Source organism: Trifolium pratense, linkage group LG1, assembly GCF_020283565.1.
Source record: "Trifolium pratense cultivar HEN17-A07 linkage group LG1, ARS_RC_1.1, whole genome shotgun sequence".
In the NCBI taxonomy this organism is placed as follows: domain Eukaryota; kingdom Viridiplantae; phylum Streptophyta; class Magnoliopsida; order Fabales; family Fabaceae; genus Trifolium; species Trifolium pratense.
In genome coordinates, this window is record NC_060059.1 from 7,419,425 (window position 1) to 7,439,572 (window position 20,148).

Sequence of the window (20,148 nt, forward strand, 5' to 3'; positions counted from 1 at the left end):
TTTTCACTTCTCTGCACATGTGTGATTTTCACAACTAGTTTATTTTTATAAAAAATAACAATATTTAGAAACAAAAAACTTTTAAATGAGACTTTCAATCTTTCATTATGATTTTTCTCGTTTAATTGTAAATGTTGAAATGTAGCATGGCACCGGTAATGATACATAGCTGTTCTTCATGTACAATTCTTAATTATAAATTTTATTACTAATTTAAGACCTTCATTTCCTTTCAAAAATGATAAATTACATGGCATGCAAACTCCTTCACCTTTTTCTGCTAAGTGAGTGTTTAAATACACAGTGGAAAGTTATGAAATATTACAGCGAACCTTTCAAGTAACAATATGGAGAGGGGGAAAAAAACAGCTAAAACTTATAACTATGTTGTGCAAAGAACAGATTTTTAATCTCTCTTCATATATATATCAATAACTGTTAATTAATAGAGAGATAGATAAATTTCGCACGACCTTAAAGAATATCCAACTCTGCACCATTGACAATATAACCAATTGCCTCGACAACTTTATCCGCAGCTTTGCTTTAATCTAGAACGCCAAGCAACAAATCAAGCAAGTACATCTAGTATTCTGCAAACCCCAAATTTCATGAAATTCCGTTAATCCTTAAGAAACTAATACTATGAACCCTTTAGAAACTATAAATGATCACTCTGTTTTTTCTTCGTACACTTAACAATCCCACACAACCTATACCTGCAACAGATTTACCTCAAAAATAATCCTTATCACAAGTTTGTAAACAGGCAGCCACACTGATACTTTACAAAAGCTTACATTTGTATTATCTTTCGATAAAGACAGAGCATAGAGCTAAAATTTTGTTAATCCATATAAATAAGAACATAAAGTAACTTAAAAATGATGAATAAAAGCAAAGAATTCACACAAGAATTATACAACAAATTGATGACAGGTATTAGGAGCAAAACTTGAAGCCGCAGCAAGCAATGGTAGAGACACAAACAATCACTCGAACAAGATGTTGGTGCATATATCTCTAAAGGACCAAAAAACATTAACTCCTTTTGCCTTTATACGAGTGATGGATTGTATTAGCAGTGAACGTCCCGGTCAATGATCATATCGTCTTAATGAAACTCCAATTTACATTATCGTACAGGAACAAGCTCTGTCGTTTCCATTATCATATTCATCATCTGATCCATCCACTTCACTGCAGTTGAATGACAAATTACATCGCATAGAATCAATTACAGGCAGGTAATAAAACATGAAAACAAATAAAAGATGACAAGAAAAATGTAAGAAATTTTTATCACAGCCAAGCCAAGTCATATAATAACAGGTATGACAGCTCGTTCTTATTGATATGCATTATACACAAATTATACAGAGTATAGGACAGGTTATTGACAAACAAACTAACTGCAGTAAGACCTCAATTTCATTTGTTAAATAAAAAGATATCTCCAGTTACTACTTACTACAATATGATTGAATGATATTGGAGAAGAATTGAGACCTAAATTAGTTTCTATCAAGTCTCCATAAACTTTTTCTATTCTAATTAAGTTCCTATAGTTTTATTCCACTTTCAATTGGATCCTTAAGTAGAGGCAACAACACTACCACAATTTGCTGATGTGGCAGATAGAATGTCCACAGCAACAACCTTTTTCAAGACAACATAACATGCAAAAACTCGATTATTAACTAAATCTGCTCGGCTAGTCAGCACAAAAACCTAATATATGTTCCTTTGCAAAACCACTTCAATATGTAACACCATAGCCCCTCCAACTATTCCTTACAGTTCAAATTGTGAATTAGAGATTGCTTTGCTACCCAACATATTTATCTACAAATCATGTCGTGTCCTGCAAATTATTTCAGGTCGAGCAGAACAAGTAGGCCAAGGTATCCACCATAGCTGCATTCATTCCCACATCCAGTCTTTTGGACAGATTCCATACCCAATGTCAATGACAATGGTGCCGAAGGAAGCAAATCAGCACTGCAGGACATGCAGTTCATATGCATAGGACTACAACTCTACAAGCATTAAGCTGTAAAGCTTCAGTGATTAGATTTAGAAGCAGTAGTTAACATTGGGTTTTTACATTTGATTGGTCTGTGGAGTTGCAATGAGGACCGCTGAGTAGCTTCTTACGGGAGGGAGAAAAATATATAAAAAAAGTAGCAAGTTATTAGATGGATATCAACCTGGAACACGCTTAGCCAGGTATATCCACCGGAAAAAAAATAATAATAATCTGCAAATGACACTGCAAATGACACTACCATAAGTTTTGACCATGTATTCTACTTTAATTTCCCTCTGCTGTACTGATTTAATCTCTATGAACAAGGTATGAACTATTCTCATTTCATGCTAAACCAGTAGTAGTATACGACGCCTACAGATCAACCAAAGAGTAATGCTTAACCAAATTCTGCAAAACCGGGATGCCTCCCACTTGTAAACACTTTTTGAAGTTATATCTCATCCATGTAGAAAGTAATGGGGAAAATACTTTCATGTTTATTACAAAAGTCTAGGACTGTTTATATAAAAGAAATTACAATAAATGTTGTCCCAATAATCAGGACAACTAATAATGGACTGCAATAAATACAAATAAAATCAAATAGAACTAAAATCAAATAGACTATAAGATATAATCAAATTCCTTGGATTATCCTATAGAAGTTATTGTTGAAGGTAATTAATAGGTCAAAATCCACACACACACACACACACACACACACAAAACTGATAAAACCACTGAAGTTCATATAAGTAATACTGGTTTATACACTAAAGAAATAACCAACATGGATATGGTGAAGAACTATAATATACATTATGTGCAAAGAGTCACAGACACAGAAAATTTCAAATAAGTAGAAAGTCAGCCAATTGTGCCTAATGAATAATGATAGTTGATAATAAATGCAAGCCCTGAACAGATCAATAAAGTGATAGAGAGGGTACGAAACCCTCTAATTAATGGTCAAAAACAAACCCAAACAAATCGGAAAATAAAATCAACATAACGAATCCTTCCTTCCTCGTTCAATATCTGGTTCCAAGAAACCACGTTACAATAGCCATTAATCAAAACACCATATAAAAAGCATGCAAGAAATGCTGAAATTCCCAACATATATTATTATTATTATTCACCTCTAATCACAGACACCCAAAAGTTTCAGGAGAGGCATATGGCAACAGAAGCGCCACTCCTTGCTTCATCATAAAATTCCAAAATAGATCAAAAGAAATCAATTCAAATTTGCAAGATAAAATTAAGTCATTCTGAATGTATATATTATATAATCGTCTTCTAAGAATACAAAGCAGATACATAACGTAAGAACCAATGGCTTTTAGTTTCAGATTTAGTAAAACATATAACAAGACACAAAAAAGCTTCAGACTTTACAGGATTCCTAATCTACAACAAATATCTAGTAGTACTGTTCCTATTGAATACAGAAATCCCAAAAACGAAAGACATCAAGGACCTACAAGTTTTCTTTAATTTTCAAAGGGATCTACCAGTTTAATGGCCCTCCAACTCTCAGAAGTAAAACTAATTTAATTCAACTCGGTATCAAGCTAAATGCTAGAAGTGTCATACATCCTTCATCACAATGAATACGAAGATTTAGGATCTATAATTTAAAAAGTAAATGAAAAGACCATCCTAGCATATCTCATAGACTTATATCAATCACACAAAATAAAGTATCAGGAGCCACAGAGTCTTGAAGATATAATCGGGTAAACAAGAAATAATTGTACAAACAGAAAGGTTCTTCCTTTTATTAAAGCAAGTACAAAAAAATAAAATATTTAAATACCTGGGCTCAAATTCTCGTATTTCAACAAGCTCGCTACCACAAGCATCTGTCCACTGCACTCTCCTTCTCTCTGCTTGATCCCCAGGAGTACAAACCACATGTCCGCCTGATGCTTCTTGTTCAATAGTAGCCTCAACAGAAACTGATTTATTATTTTGTGGCCTTCTAATGCTACTTTTTAGAGTGACTTTTATAGCATCATTACAATCATCTACATGATCAGAGGGATCCTTTCCATTGTTAGAAACCGTTTGCCCAGGTGAAACATCATGCTGTCGGGCAGGGCCCACTTTAAGAGGTGACGGAGTATCAAGCCCTGCGGAAGTGCGACCAAAGCAAACAAAGGAGGCACACCCGCGGGAAAAGCGATTCTTTGTGGAAGCCAGCTGGAGTTGAGGGTCAGATTCTTGGTCTACCAACTGGTACTGATTCCACGGTGCAACTCTCATGGGTTTATCCTCATTCCTCTGACCCAAAAGGAGTAGGCTCAGGCCCTTGCTATACCCTGAAGCCGAAGCAGAGAAGAATCCTCCACCTTCTACTGCAAATAACATCAGTTCTGCTCATTGGCACGCCATAAAATGATTTATATATACGACTTCCTCCTCTTAGAACAACCAAAGCTACAGCCTTTTCAACCAAAAGAAATCAACAATCAGATCGATTTTCCTTGGTTTCAAAATCCTTCATTTCATACATTGTTTATTTTAACTTGATTAACAATATTTTCATATGCACTTGCACTCTTAAAAAGTATAAAGACAGAATATGCTCAGTTGAACAAGTTCAATGTCAAGATAACAAAAGAATTATAATAAACAAAAAGCTAACAAAAGCACATTTAACAGTGAATAAACAAATTAACAAAGCCTTCAAAGCTAAGACAAGAAAAATCTCGTTCAAACAAAAGATCCTTTAAAACTTCTTCAACTCCAAAAATATGTTGAATATGTTACACCTCACCCCCCCCCCCCCCCCCCTCAAAAAAAAAAACAAAACAAAACACAGCTAAAAAGGTATCATAAACTAATTGATTTCTGTTCTTGTAAAAAATTATCAAAACTATTCAAAATATTATTTATCAATACTCTCAACTCAACCATAACATTCATAAATATTTTCTTACCAATCTGATGAACACTAACATAAAAAAACTGAGTAAACCACACAAATTGGTCTCTGTAACTCTCTCTCAAAACAAAACCTATGGATTCAATCGACAAAAAAAAAAAAAAAAAAAAAAATCTTTACTTCAATGCAACAGCAAAGATACACATGTTAGCAAGCAATTTCACAAATCACACCATGAAACAACAAAAATTTAAATAGCGAAAAAAAATCAGCAAAGTTTTTGAGTTAATTGCAAATGCATAACAGAAAATCAAAATCAGAAACACTAATATTAAACCCTAAATGAACACACTGAAATTAATTGGAATCGAAGTAAGATTGGAAATGTCGGTTTTCATTCATTTTATAGAAATATAAAAAATAGCGAATCTTAGATCGAAGAAGAAGAAGTGAGTGAAAAGTACCGGCGAATCAGAAGAGCAGATCGGCGGCGCGTGGATCAACGGTGAGGATTAGTAACTTCCGCGGCGAGAAATTAAGTTGAGTGAGAAATGAATGAATAATAATTAAGAAAGGATAAAATAAAAACGGTTCTGTATTTTTTTTTCTTTCTTATAAGTTTGTTTTTCAATTATTTAAGAAGAGATAGGATAGTGACACATATGGCGTATGATAGTGACTTCACATCATTTCTTAATCTGCGCAGTGGATTTTTTTGGCTTTGGTATGTCATTTTTAACATGGAGTGGTAATAGTAATACTAATTTTGCTAATTGAAAACCATTGAAGTTATTTGTTTTTTATATGAAATTCGTTAATTTAATTACTAATCTATAACATTAATAAAGGGAAAACATTTCTTTTGGTGTAGCCTATTTTCTTTCCAATTTTACCCTTCATTTATTGCAAAAATTTCAAAAAAAAATATATTTAAAGGGTGGAAGTTGAAGTCGGTTATATCATTTCAAAAAGAAAATATAACTACTCTTTGAAATTAAAACACAAAAACAAAAAAAAGGAAAATCTAAGAACCCAAAATATATAGAACAAATTGGTTAAACATATTACATTTTTTTTTTATAATGTTTTTGTGTGTTTTCAATTCCATGGCACATATGTTCCATTATCAATTATTTGACAGGACTGGAATCAAGGCATTTGGATTACATAGATCAACATAATTTTGGAGTCTTGCTGAAATTTAATTTCCATTTGGTAAATTGCAATGATATTGCATCATATCGATATATGTAACGGTTTAGAGTAAACAAAATTCTATTATACGACTTATAATGCACATTGTATGTATTGAAATTGTTTGTATTCTTTATTGTTTTTATTTCATCATGTCTTTTCTTTTGAAAAAACTTTTCTTTTGAAAAAAGAAAGATGAACATGTGTTAACTGCTTTTCAACCATGCATGTTGTAGTGTTTGTACAAATGAAATGAAAAACTTTTGTTGAAAACAAATAAGTTAACGTCTGAAAAATATCACATGCATGAAAATTGTAGTGGTTTTTTAATTTAAACTGTGAACATGTGACTAATAGATTATAATTTGCTCGGTAACAAATTGGATTTTTATGTGTTGTTGATGGTAGAGAGTGCAAGCCATTATGCCAATTGTGGGTTCAATGGTGAAGAAACTTAATCTCACACTGCCACCCGAGAGATGGTCTAGAAAAGGAAATGTGAGAACCCTTTCAAGGTTTGTTGTCTCAATTTTTCATCTTCTATATTTTAAATATTTGAATTGACTTTGAAGCATAATAGTGTTAAATTGCTTCTTCTGTTTTCCATTTAATAGGGTGTAGGATATCCATTATTCTCAATTTTGAAAGAACTATTTGGCATATAATGATTTCTTAAATTAAATCTCACGTCATTTTGATAGCCCAATAGATAATACCAAGGTATGATAAATTATATATGCATGTCATGATATTAATTCTCCTTCTTGAAAAAAATGATATTAATTCTCCTAATGTTTTTTTTTTCAATATGGTGAATCACTCTTAAAATATTTGTTAACTCGGTATTGTTTTATTTAATTTTTATTTGTATTTGTTTTATTTAGGTTGAAAAGATTATAACTTAACTCTATTCTTCACCATGACTATTGATGGTTACTAAATTGCTTTTGCCATTGTGACATAATTAAAGAATATCGTGTTTTTATACATAAAGGTTAGATTCTATACTTCACTTTTGATGTGTTCAAATTCGGAGTATTTTCACTCAATAGTTAAAAAATTTGACATCCTTTTTATTATTCGAATCTTATCATTTCATTGTTAAAAAATTGTTATATAAGAAAATGATATTGGAAGTTAATTAATCATTAAATAGAGTGATATTATTTACTGAGATTGGTTGTTTTGATTATCTCTTTTGGTACTTTTTTGCTCAATTTCTTCATCTAAATTTAATTTTCTTCAACATTTTAATGAGTGGAAAAGTTCAATACAGTTTAATTAAGTTATCATGTTAATTTTCATTATTTCATTATTAATCTGTATTTTTTTCTTATTGTTTTTTAATTAGTTTTTCTTTATTTCAATTCATAGATACTCCTATGGAGTATAAACATGGAGAGAAATAATAGTACGAAAATAGAACAAATTGGTTGATAAAGTAATTGCATATTAGAAGAAAAACTAAATTGAAAAAATAAAAATAAAAAATAAAAAGTTAGCGCAATAGAAAAAACGGATCACACAAACGGGCACGGAACGTGCCCGTTTGGCCACTAGTACAGTATTATTATAATAACTTGGATTGAGCCATTATATTTATAAAAAAACGAAAGAAAAGAAAGTACTCTAATCTTAGGGACCTAAAAGAAGAAAGTACTCCAATCACAAATTATTTCTTTAAATGATGTGCCTCAACCACTTCGAGAACAATAGGATATACCTATATAAAAACTATGTAAGTTTGTGTCGTTTTTGTTGGTAGATGGACGAAATGATTAACCATTGAAAATTTACACACATACACACAAACTAAAAGAGATCGAGATTCAAACTCTGACCATGATGTCCGACTTAACAATTTTGATATTTTTACTAGTTGAGATAGAATTTATAGATAAATTTTGTGTTACATGAAAATTGGCAAATAGTTATGGATTGGTGGATAAACACTCCCATGTGTGGTTTTCATTTCAGTTAGCTATAGTGCTAAATTTGGAAACTTTGCTTTTAAGAATATATTCCTCTGCTGAGGACTAGTGGTTGTGAAGTGGTAATTAACATAAGAATATTGGGTTGGAACGGATATATCAAAATTAGAAATATTCTCAATGAGGAAAAATGAATGACAATTCTGTACTGTGCTTTTTTAGAAATGTTTTGGTGGTTGGAATTGAGTTAGCAAGGAATAAAATCAAAGCTTAATTATATGCATGCATGTGGAGTGCCGTGTGTTAGTGCCTGAGCGGCGACGTTGTATGGCTCAACCTCAACATATTTGTGGCACGGTTTAGCATGACCCTTTTTATATTTAGGTATTTTAACTTGTACTCTTAGGATATGCTCTTAAGACACATAATAGCATACCCGAAAATAAAACCAGAAATTTGTTCGAATTCAGTTATTCTTTTGTCCCGCTCCATTTTCGCATGAACATGTATTGCATTTTGATACTTTTTATTAAAAGAAGTAAAAACCTCAAAATTTATGTTACTTCAACAATTTCATTAAACAAAATAAATAAATAAAAGAAAAGACTTATTTAAAAGCTCACTTTAAAAATAAGTTGATGAATGTAATTTAAGAGTTTGTCGAGAGGTTGGCTAGTTCAGGATGAGTACCAATGTCTGTTGTAGCAAGTGTGAGATGAATTAAATCTCACATTGTTTGAAAAAGTAAAAGTTAAACACTTTATAAGTGAGAGAATACGTTGGGTTAAAATATAATATTCAACTCACTTGTATAGTTGCTTTGAATCTAATGTGGATTATCATCGACTATCCTCTCGCAACCTAACAATGTCACCATTACCCACCTCATCATTAAGCTATAAACTTTTTTAAAAATCTATTATCAAACATGTTCTTTTTATCCAAATAAACTTATAAGCTATAAACTATAGAATAATGCTAGCAACACACTCTTTAACAAACACACTCCAACACACTTTCTTTTATTGGTTGAAATTCACATGGGTCCATAAAAAAATATGGACTCATATAACTTTTATGGGACCCATATAAATTTTAACCAATAGAAGAGAGTGTGTTAGAGTGTGTTTGTTAAAGAGTGTGTTGCTAGCACTCCTCATAAACTATAATATGGTTTATATGTCTTTTCAAAGAAAGCTCAGACATATTTCTTTGAAGGATTTTTTGTAATATAAAGAAGCACCATGGAAGTATGGAACACTTGACAAGTCAATTTCATCATGCCTACCATTTTACTTCACGTCTCATCTTTCCCTAGATTCATCGCACAAAAAGACATGTAGCCACTAGTTTAGATACATCTTTTTTTTTTACTTTTTTATTTACCTAAAAAATAATATAATTACTAAGCAACCATTTCGCCAAAAAGATTTTACATTATCATGCAACTAGTGAAGCGAAATGATATCAATTACCAACAAATATAGGTTATATATAAAGATGGTTTGGTAGATGATATAAATAAAGGGTCATGCTAACCGGTGCCCCCGGGGCACTGGTTAAGGAAACTAAAATTAGAAAGTTTTGAAAAGAAAATAACACTTTTTAAACTTTCGAGAAGTTGACTGCACAAATTCCAATGCCAAATTACTATTTTTGCATCCTTAACTAGTGCCTCGGGGGCACTATTTAGCATTTTCCATAAATAAATAAACCATAAATTATTTTTATGGTTTTACTAAAATAAATTATTAATTTAATCTAAAATTATAATAAATATAATAAAGAGTTTTTGGAGTATATAAAATTTGGCAGTTTAGTTTTTGTTATTGATACTAGTGGCCAAACGGGCACGTTCCGTGCCCGTTTGTGTGATCCGTTTTTTCTATTGCGCTAACTTTTTATTTTTTATTTTTATTTTTTCAATTTAGTTTTTCTTCTAATATGCAATTACTTTATCAACCAATTTGTTCTATTTTCGTACTATTATTTCTCTCCATGTTTATACTCCATAGGAGTATCTATGAATTGAAATAAAGAAAAACTAATTAAAAAACAATAAGAAAAAAATACAGATTAATAATGAAATAATGAAAATTAACATGATAACTTAATTAAACTGTATTGAACTTTTCCACTCATTAAAATGTTGAAGAAAATTAAATTTAGATGAAGAAATTGAGCAAAAAAGTACCAAAAGAGATAATCAAAACAACCAATCTCAGTAAATAATATCACTCTATTTAATGATTAATTAACTTCCAATATCATTTTCTTATATAACAATTTTTTAACAATGAAATGATAAGATTCGAATAATAAAAAGGATGTCAAATTTTTTAACTATTGAGTGAAAATACTCCGAATTTGAACACATCAAAAGTGAAGTATAGAATCTAACCTTTATGTATAAAAACACGATATTCTTTAATTATGTCACAATGGCAAAAGCAATTTAGTAACCATCAATAGTCATGGTGAAGAATAGAGTTAAGTTATAATCTTTTCAACCTAAATAAAACAAATACAAATAAAAATTAAATAAAACAATACCGAGTTAACAAATATTTTAAGAGTGATTCACCATATTGAAAAAAAAAACATTAGGAGAATTAATATCATTTTTTTCAAGAAGGAGAATTAATATCATGACATGCATATATAATTTATCATACCTTGGTATTATCTATTGGGCTATCAAAATGACGTGAGATTTAATTTAAGAAATCATTATATGCCAAATAGTTCTTTCAAAATTGAGAATAATGGATATCCTACACCCTATTAAATGGAAAACAGAAGAAGCAATTTAACACTATTATGCTTCAAAGTCAATTCAAATATTTAAAATATAGAAGATGAAAAATTGAGACAACAAACCTTGAAAGGGTTCTCACATTTCCTTTTCTAGACCATCTCTCGGGTGGCAGTGTGAGATTAAGTTTCTTCACCATTGAACCCACAATTGGCATAATGGCTTGCACTCTCTACCATCAACAACACATAAAAATCCAATTTGTTACCGAGCAAATTATAATCTATTAGTCACATGTTCACAGTTTAAATTAAAAAACCACTACAATTTTCATGCATGTGATATTTTTCAGACGTTAACTTATTTGTTTTCAACAAAAGTTTTTCATTTCATTTGTACAAACACTACAACATGCATGGTTGAAAAGCAGTTAACACATGTTCATCTTTCTTTTTTCAAAAGAAAAGTTTTTTCAAAAGAAAAGACATGATGAAATAAAAACAATAAAGAATACAAACAATTTCAATACATACAATGTGCATTATAAGTCGTATAATAGAATTTTGTTTACTCTAAACCGTTACATATATCGATATGATGCAATATCATTGCAATTTACCAAATGGAAATTAAATTTCAGCAAGACTCCAAAATTATGTTGATCTATGTAATCCAAATGCCTTGATTCCAGTCCTGTCAAATAATTGATAATGGAACATATGTGCCATGGAATTGAAAACACACAAAAACATTATAAAAAAAAAATGTAATATGTTTAACCAATTTGTTCTATATATTTTGGGTTCTTAGATTTTCCTTTTTTTTGTTTTTGTGTTTTAATTTCAAAGAGTAGTTATATTTTCTTTTTGAAATGATATAACCGACTTCAACTTCCACCCTTTAAATATATTTTTTTTTGAAATTTTTGCAATAAATGAAGGGTAAAATTGGAAAGAAAATAGGCTACACCAAAAGAAATGTTTTCCCTTTATTAATGTTATAGATAATAGTAGAGTGAAGCATGAAAGTTTCAATGTGAAGTCTCTTTTTCCGCATTCACACAATCTCAATGATTGTGAGAGCATAATTGAAGCCAACCCTTGTGGCATAAATGATTGAGTGGTGAAAAAGTTATGGTTATGACTTATGTCTATTAGCTTTTCTAATAAATTTGGAATATAAAGATTGGGGATCTAGTTATATATTGTTGTTCAAGTGATTGTGGGGGGGCCAATTAGATCATGTAGTGTTCCAATCAGCCTGAAAGGAGCATATGCAGATTGCAAAGCCAAGGATGGATGGAGTAATAGACAATCACACATTATGAGAAATATATTACTACTTGTTTGGGACTCTTCAACTTAAAATCTATAATACGATACTCCCCAAAAACTTTTGGTTAGTTAATTATCAAATATTTAATTGCCACAAGAAGAGGGTAAGTAATCTAAAGTCTATGTGTTTGATATCTGGATATTATCTTTTTATAAATTAACATTATTAATAAAAGTTATTTTAACTTTATCTTTTTATCAATTAAAATTTAACTTTTTAAAATTCGTGTTGATGAATAAATTGTAACTTTGGACATGACAAAAATGCAAGATTTGAAGTCAGGGCCAAATTGCTAAATCGATTAAGGAAACAGACGACTCTAGAAATTCGTGATTTTGATGCCAAGAGTTATTTCCCAGCTTAGTGAAAATCGATTTTTTGAAAATAGGCAAGAAGAAATTACTGGTCGAGTCGCGGTTCGATACGCTCTCTTTAAGACGTTTCACGGCACTACCTAAATTTGTGCAAGGTAGACTATCAACTGTGAAGTCCCCGGGATATATAAAACAGGCAATTCAATAAAATACGGTTTTCTACTGCACTGTAAAAACGAGCAGAAAAACACCTTCGATGGTTTCAACGAGTCAGTCTAATATTGATATACGAATATCAATTCGAAGTGGCAACAACCACTCTCTATCTCTATGGAAACAAAAAAATATTTGAAGTAAGAAATTTAGAGAGAGAGAGAGAGAGAATGAAGGAGATTTCGATTTGCATAAATCAATACGTTTAGATTCTGAGAACTGAAGAGTATTTACGGAGCAAGAGAGGAACATAAAAGGAGGATTTCGTGGTACACAAAATCGGCCAGCAGAGCAAAAAATGTGATCAGTTTTGTAGCGAATTAGTTATTGCTTATCGGATAGTAATGCACACTAATAATAATTAATGATTATTTTTTACGGCGGCAGCAACGCGTGTAATATTCAACATGGTGTGCAGTGTTCCCGTTTACAAAACTGCGTACCCCAAGTAGTGACATTCTCATATATAAACACTACTAAAGTGAGTGTCCTACCCAATGTGATATTTAATATGATTTTTTTCAAAATTCACACACTCTAATTCTTTACTTGTGTTTATTTCTATACCAAGTTCTTCATACAAGTTACTTGTTCCAACATACAGCCTCTCTCGTGGACATAAGTATGTTAATAAATTTATTGGACTCCACTTAAATATTGGTTTCATTTCTTCAAACATGAGGGGTCATGTTCTTCATCTCACCAATAAATTTATTGGACTCCACTTAAATATTTTTAAAGTTGTTAAATCCAAGGAATTTGAATCCAAATCCATAATATTAGCATTGGTGATAATAACTTGTAATTCAAGTTCTTAATAAGATTTCTAATATAAAAACTGCATATTCTCTCACAAATATGAAATATTCAAATCTTTGACTTTGTGCATAGCTTACGGTGCAGGCATATTCTCTCACATTTGTGTGTGAATAATGGGTCAGTGGAGGCACACAAGAAGACACTAGCTAGGAGCGTCCTTAATGGGGAAATCCTACACATGGACACAATTTTAAGCTTAAGCTACAAGTATGCTGATCCTAATATACCTTCTCTCCCATCACTAAAGCACAAGCAATTCCATATCATACCTTAAAATGATTCCAATTACTCACACATTTCTTCCCATCTTTTCTTGCCCCTCCTTTTAAAATACCATACTTTAGCTTTGTGGTTTCTAAGTGTACACCTTTTTCTTTTTAATTGTTTCCTAGGAATAATTTAGAAATACCAAGCTTCTTTAACCAAACATTTACAATATAATGATTGCATCATCACCATAAAGGAACTATGTTACCTTCATAGTAAAAATGAAATATGAATTGGAGCCTAATGGGAGAGTTTATTCCATATGTTAATAAAACTACTGCAGAAAGTACAGATTTACATAGAAAACTTCGGATATAGTTGCCTTTGATAAAGCGGGGTGGGGAGACAATGAAGCTACAAATCCAAATGATTTTAAACTATCTTAACAAAAATCTTTACAAAGAACATTTAACATTCAAACTAACCACTCGGATGACATGAGCATATTAGTAAGACTAATTGAACCAGTTCCACCGTGCTGCTGCTACTTGTAGGATGTGACGAGCAAAACCAGACAAAGATTTTCAAATGACTATTGACTTCTTTTGCAAGTAATGTTGATTGATGGTCAAACAAAAAGATTCGCTACATAAACCATTAGATAGGACTAGTCTGCATGCATGTCCATGGCTGAATCGTTGGAACTGAATACAGTAGAGTCTCTGCCTTGCTGGTGAAGAAAGCTGGATTCTGTAATCTGGTTTCTATTCCCCATAGAGGAGGGACCACTAAGGTAGCTCCCTCCCTCACCAACTTGATAATGCTGAAGACTTAGACCAACGGGGCTTGACAAAGCGTTTGAAAACACAAAACTTTTGGGTTGATCATCACAGTGCTCTGACTGAAGCCGCTGCCCCGTAACTGGTTGGCAAGACGAATCTGATGTTACTGGAAAGCCAGAATTAGCAACATGCACTACTGGTTGTAACTGTTGGTGTTGTGGTGGTGCTCTAGGCGATACTGATTGCTCCTCTCCATAATAATCCAGTTCATTCTGCAAGCAAAGAAATAAACTCTCATGCATATGCTTTGTAACCGATAACAACGTAAACCAATATATATTGAAGTACAAAGACATCTTAATGAAACCCAGCGTATGTTATCAGTTATCACCCATTTTTTTATAGAACTTCAAGATATCTATATAGCCACAAGTTCAAACAAGTTACAGGACCATAATCACTTATAATTTCGGAGGAGAAATCAATCTTGCAAACCTTTGAAATGGCACAAAAAATAACATTTTATTATTATCTTTTCTATTACCCCCCAGCCACCCCATCTACAACTATGTAATATAACTTCAAGAATTCAAGATAAATATTGATACAGCCACAATAAGAATAACAAAGTTAAAAAACCACATTCGCCAATTTAAATTGTGGAGAGTTGTCCATCCAACAAGTCTTTAAAATGCCACAAAAAATACTTGCAATTGTTTTCTCTACTTCTCTTTAGCCATCAACAGTTCCCTAGATAATTTTGTAACTTATTGAAGTTCATAGCGTGAATGGATTGTAAGCTTCCAAACATTGATTTCCATAAAAGTTTAAAGTAAAAATTATATAAATGGATGCCACCTATTCTATAATTCTAGAAAATTAAACATGAAGCAGGACCACAGAAAGGCAATATCCACCAGACAAACCAAGATGGCTTTATCCCACTTGAATTATAAGTGGGAGAAAGGGCCTGTAGGCAGAAGATGGAGGCTCACACAAAAGGTTGTGTCACTGATCCGGTCTATGTAAACAAAATTGCAACTGATTATTTGGAAGAGCTTATTTGGGCTTATTTTATGACATAGCACTGATGTAAGTGTTTAGAAGAACTTGTAAAATTGTTTATGTCATAGATACACCCTTAAACCGTTTTCAGCTTATATTGATAAGCTTCTGATAATAGCTTCTATAATCGGCTTATACGATGTTTTCTCTCATCCCCTTACCGATTGTAGAAACAGCTTACACATAAGCACTTGTATAATATGTGATCATTGAATTAAGAACTTAATTAAGGTGTTTACCCAAACACCCCTAATTGAGCAAGACTAGCATAATTATAAAAACCATTTTTGTTAGAGTTGACACACGATAGAGCCTTCAAAATTTGACAATCTCAAAGGAAAACAGCCTATGAATAGCTTAACAGTCCGCTATTGCAATCTGCTACAGTTTGAGATATGAAACTTGTGCATTTTCCTGTCACTAACTCCTACTGCTATAGTCGATCACTATCACCGACTCTTCTATCCTATTCTAAGGTGGCATTTGGTAGACAACGCATAACAGGGTGGAACATAACATATGGGTTCTGCTATGTGCTCGATACATATTAAACAAAAAAGCAGGACAAGAAATTAAAAAAACGGTACAATTTGGTTCCATTAAAAACATAGGCTGTTCCGTTGCATACCAAATGTTACCCAAACATGCTGGTTTGACTGCCTTGCTATACGCAGTTCTCACTTGGCAATTCCCAATCAGCAGAAGCGTGTATGAAAGTACAAACTATACTTGATTATATGCAAAACAAAGAACAGTAAAACCAACCTGAATGTAGTTAAGTATATCAACTGTTGCAACTCTTGATCCACCCTCTTGCTGTCTCCAAATCCACTGATAAAGTTTTTCCTGGTATCAGAAAAACATCCAACATTAATAAAATGCCAAAACACCCCTGCTCAAAAAACAAAGCTTCCTTGATGGGTTTGGTTTTCATATAAGCCACACCTGCCATTCAATCAATGTCAACACTCCCTAGTAATTAGTTTACGGGACTGTTTGGACTGACTTAGTTGTGCTTATCTATTAGCATAAACATTGTTTGAGATAGCTTATAAATACCGTTTGTCACATGTCCATATATAAGCTATTTTCAACTTATTTCCACAAGCTCCTCAAGAGAGCTTCTGCAAATAGCTTATGCTTATATAAAAACAATTTGACTTTGGGTTAGTTTGGATTGACTTATTTTTGAGCTTATACAAATAAATAACCTTTTATGTATTATCATAAGCTTGTCAACGTAGTTTATGAAAGATAAGATACAATTTTTTGTTAGTGAGAACTTATGAATTAACATAAAAGTTTATTTATTTGCATAAGCTAAAATAAGTCAATCCAAAAGGACCCTTTATCTATCTTTTGTAAGAATAGCTTATATGTAAGCACTTATAATGATGATATAAGTGCTATAAGGTATAAGTGCTTTATTGAAACGGCCCTAAATCTCCAAAACTCATAAGTGTTTGTGGACATGTAACAAAGCCAAAAACCTTAAATTTCAATCCTATTGAATCAATTTGAGAAGCAGAAGCAAAAAAATGATCTTGTTTAGTTTTTTATACTTAGAGTGAGTGAAGAAATTAATTATCAATTAATTATCCTATAACAGTGTTTTCTCGAGAAATTAAGAAGAATCATGTGAAAGAGAAACCAAACCACATTATGCAGAGAAATTAGAGAAAAATAAAAATGAAACGAAAAGAATAATTGATTGATTCGGTGAAGTGAAGTGATTTACGAGGCCATGTCGTTGACCAGCTTGAAAAGAGAGTTTCTGGTGATTGAGAGCATGCATGTGAAGTTGCGAAAGAGAATTAGCAGCACTGCAAAACGAGGCGTACATCGTTCGATCAACCTCATCGATGAGAGTGGTGGCTATGGATTTTCTCTTCTTCCCCATATATGGAAACCTAATTGAGAATGTTTGAGAAGATGAAGAAGAGAAAGATGATATATATTTAGAGACGTGCGAGTCACGTGATTGCTTTGATTCGATTGGAACAGATAAGAGAGAAACAACAAAGATAACTTATGTTCCTTTTTCATCGTTTCTTTCTGTTCTTCTTTCTACGTAGAGTACTTGTTTTGTTTCTTGTCGTGCGGTGAGAGAGAGAGAGATGTTAAACTAAGTGGTGCATGCAGTGTAATGTTTTGCTGTTCCCACCTGTCTTCAATTTTCCCAAACTTAAGGTTAGAATTAAGTTTGATGATTAAGCTCAAATAAAATTGATTAGATGATTATAATTGTATTTATATTGATGGTACATGACCCCTTTTCTATACACGATTTATACAAGTATGGAGAACAAAAATGATAATTAATAGAAGACTAGAGTGATGGAAACACGATTAAGGACAAAAACAACTTTATACATGGCTGATGTATTTGCAAACACTTCAATGATCAAGTCATATGATTTAGAAGTGTGAGATCTTAGGTCTTAGAGAATTTGTATCATTAACAGGACCAAATGTCTCTATGCATAGGCTAAATTTAGGTTTTCATGTGGAATCCACCATGTTCGCTAGGTTATCCTCGCTATGATATGTGACCCGATTTGAGAGCGGATTGATTGAAATCGACCTGTAATAATAAATATTATTCATTCTATGTGAGATTTTAATGGCTATTGTTATTTGTTCTATTTTTTTTTTGCATTAACCATCTGGTTCTCAGGGGACGGAGGTTCCTGTAATCAAAAGTTCGGCTGCGAAATTAGAAAAGTCTGACCAAGAACTATTACTATCGGGAGTCGAACTCGAGGTTCTCTGAACGATTTATCCTGAAGAAAGTTCATTAACCACCTAAGTTCAATGTTTTGTTACTATTTTTTTATACAAAAATAAAATGTCAAGCCATTGAAAACTGATACAAACAAAATGAAAAAAATACGTCTTACCTAATAATTTCGACATTTATTTATTTACCAACAAAAAATACCATGAAGAACGCTTAAGTTGGACCCGACAATTTACATTGGAGTAATCAGTCAATTTAGTCCTTAAACTATCACTCTCTCACCAACTTAGTCCCTAAACTATTAAAAACAACTAAAAGGTCCCTAAACTATATTCACATCCTTCAATTTAGTCCTTCATAAACATCATTTTATGATTACTAACAAACCTGTTATAATATCTCCAAGGCACTTCTTAACACACTAGCATGGATGAAAAAAGCTAGCTCCTACTAGTATTACCAATAACACAACCACCCTGCAAAGATAATTCACCATACAAATGCTTGGAATTTAATAAGACTTTGTTAGCATACTACATATAATGACACTTTTGTACCCTTTATGTCATCATTATACACGCTAACTAGGGGTGATCGTATCCGAATCAATCCAAAAGTAAAACCGCAAATCGAACCAAACCAAACCGAAAACCGCAAAAACCGCATTTGGTTTGGATGTATTTGGATGGCTTTCTTACTGAACCGCAAACCGCAAAACCGCAAACCGCAAAAACCGCAAAAACCGCGGATAACCGCAAAAACCGCATTAAGTTACTATTATATATTTATATTTCAATATCGTAAAAGAAAATATATTTATATTCCAATATACATGCCCAATTACCAAGTCAGTCGACCAATTTAATCGAACTTCAAGTTGTTTTTATTTTTTGTACTGAAATTTTATTTTGGTGTTGTAATGTTATTTTAAATAAACAAATTTTATCGGTACCGTGATGTTATTTTGAAAATTCAATTTTTTTATATATTTAAAATTGTAAGTTACTATAATGTTATTTTGGATAAATAATTTTTGTTGGTACTACAATGTTATTTTGGAACTTCAATTTTTTATTTTATTTTTATGTTTAAAATTGTTCGGTACAATCGTTATGTTTTAAACCGCACCAACCGAACCGATCCAAACCGCATTGGTTTGGTTTGGTTTGGTTTGGATGACTTTTTAAAAATCAACTGAACCAAACCGAACCGCATGCATTTTTATCTCGCGGTTAGGATGACTTTTATGCTCAAAACCGAACCAAACCGCACCGCGATCACCCCTAACGCTAACACACCCCAAAACATTCCTTACAATAACAGAAGAAAAGGAATAGAAGGATAGAAAAAACTCCCAGACCCGCAAGAAACAAGAGATCACAGCATAAACTTCAAAGGGATAAAACAAAATCACAAACCCTTACAAATTTACAAAAGTGAGAACAAAAAACAGACCTGATTTTAGCGTAGTCTCTAAAAAGAAAAGTAAATGCTTGAGCTTGAGAAGCTTCCGGTCCATTGGGACCATAAAACTCACTAGGATAAGCAGTATTATTAAACCAGACAAAACAACAAGCTATAAAACCAAAAACGGTTGAATCATATCATTTTTTTTTAAAATCTTTCAGTCAAAAAGTTGAATAAAAAAAATATTCTGTGTTAAAAAAAAAAGAAACCGACAATTGCCACTTTTTTCATACTAAAGATCTCTTTCGTTCTAAATGATTATTCTGAAAGAATGAATTGAATTCGGCGACTAGAGGTTATATTTGCGTTGCGAGAAAAACGGTTGTTGCCGGATAGTGGAGTGGTTGGCGGCGAGCAGAGTGGTTGTTTTCGTCGAAGCACGTGGAAGAAGAAAGAGTGAT

At 32.1% G+C, this 20,148-nt stretch overlaps 2 protein-coding genes across 4 annotated transcripts; both read right to left on the reverse strand.

Moving 5' to 3' along the window:
• Positions 1–702: 702 nt before the first annotated feature.
• Positions 703–5,549, reverse strand: LOC123903726. 3 transcript variants are annotated; one of them, XM_045953323.1, is made up of 3 exons: positions 5,390–5,546; positions 3,855–4,395; positions 703–1,200 (listed from the first exon to the last, which is right to left on the reverse strand). In XM_045953323.1, exons 2-3 carry the CDS (start codon positions 4,301–4,303, stop codon positions 1,131–1,133), a joined length of 519 nt encoding a protein of 172 aa, XP_045809279.1. In that variant the 5' UTR covers positions 4,304–4,395; positions 5,390–5,546; the 3' UTR covers positions 703–1,130. The 3 variants fall into 3 exon arrangements, with proteins under 3 accessions (XP_045809279.1, XP_045809263.1, XP_045809269.1); XM_045953307.1 differs by having other exon boundaries at positions 3,855–4,484; XM_045953313.1 differs by having other exon boundaries at positions 1,162–3,237; positions 3,855–4,484; positions 5,390–5,549.
• Positions 5,550–13,986: 8,437 nt separating this feature from the next.
• LOC123903740 lies at positions 13,987–17,727 on the reverse strand. Its single transcript, XM_045953337.1, has 3 exons — positions 17,279–17,727; positions 16,306–16,386; positions 13,987–14,747 (listed from the first exon to the last, which is right to left on the reverse strand). Exons 1-3 carry the CDS (start codon positions 17,438–17,440, stop codon positions 14,361–14,363), a joined length of 630 nt encoding a protein of 209 aa, XP_045809293.1. The 5' UTR covers positions 17,441–17,727; the 3' UTR covers positions 13,987–14,360.
• Between the last annotated feature and the right edge of the window lie 2,421 nt (positions 17,728–20,148).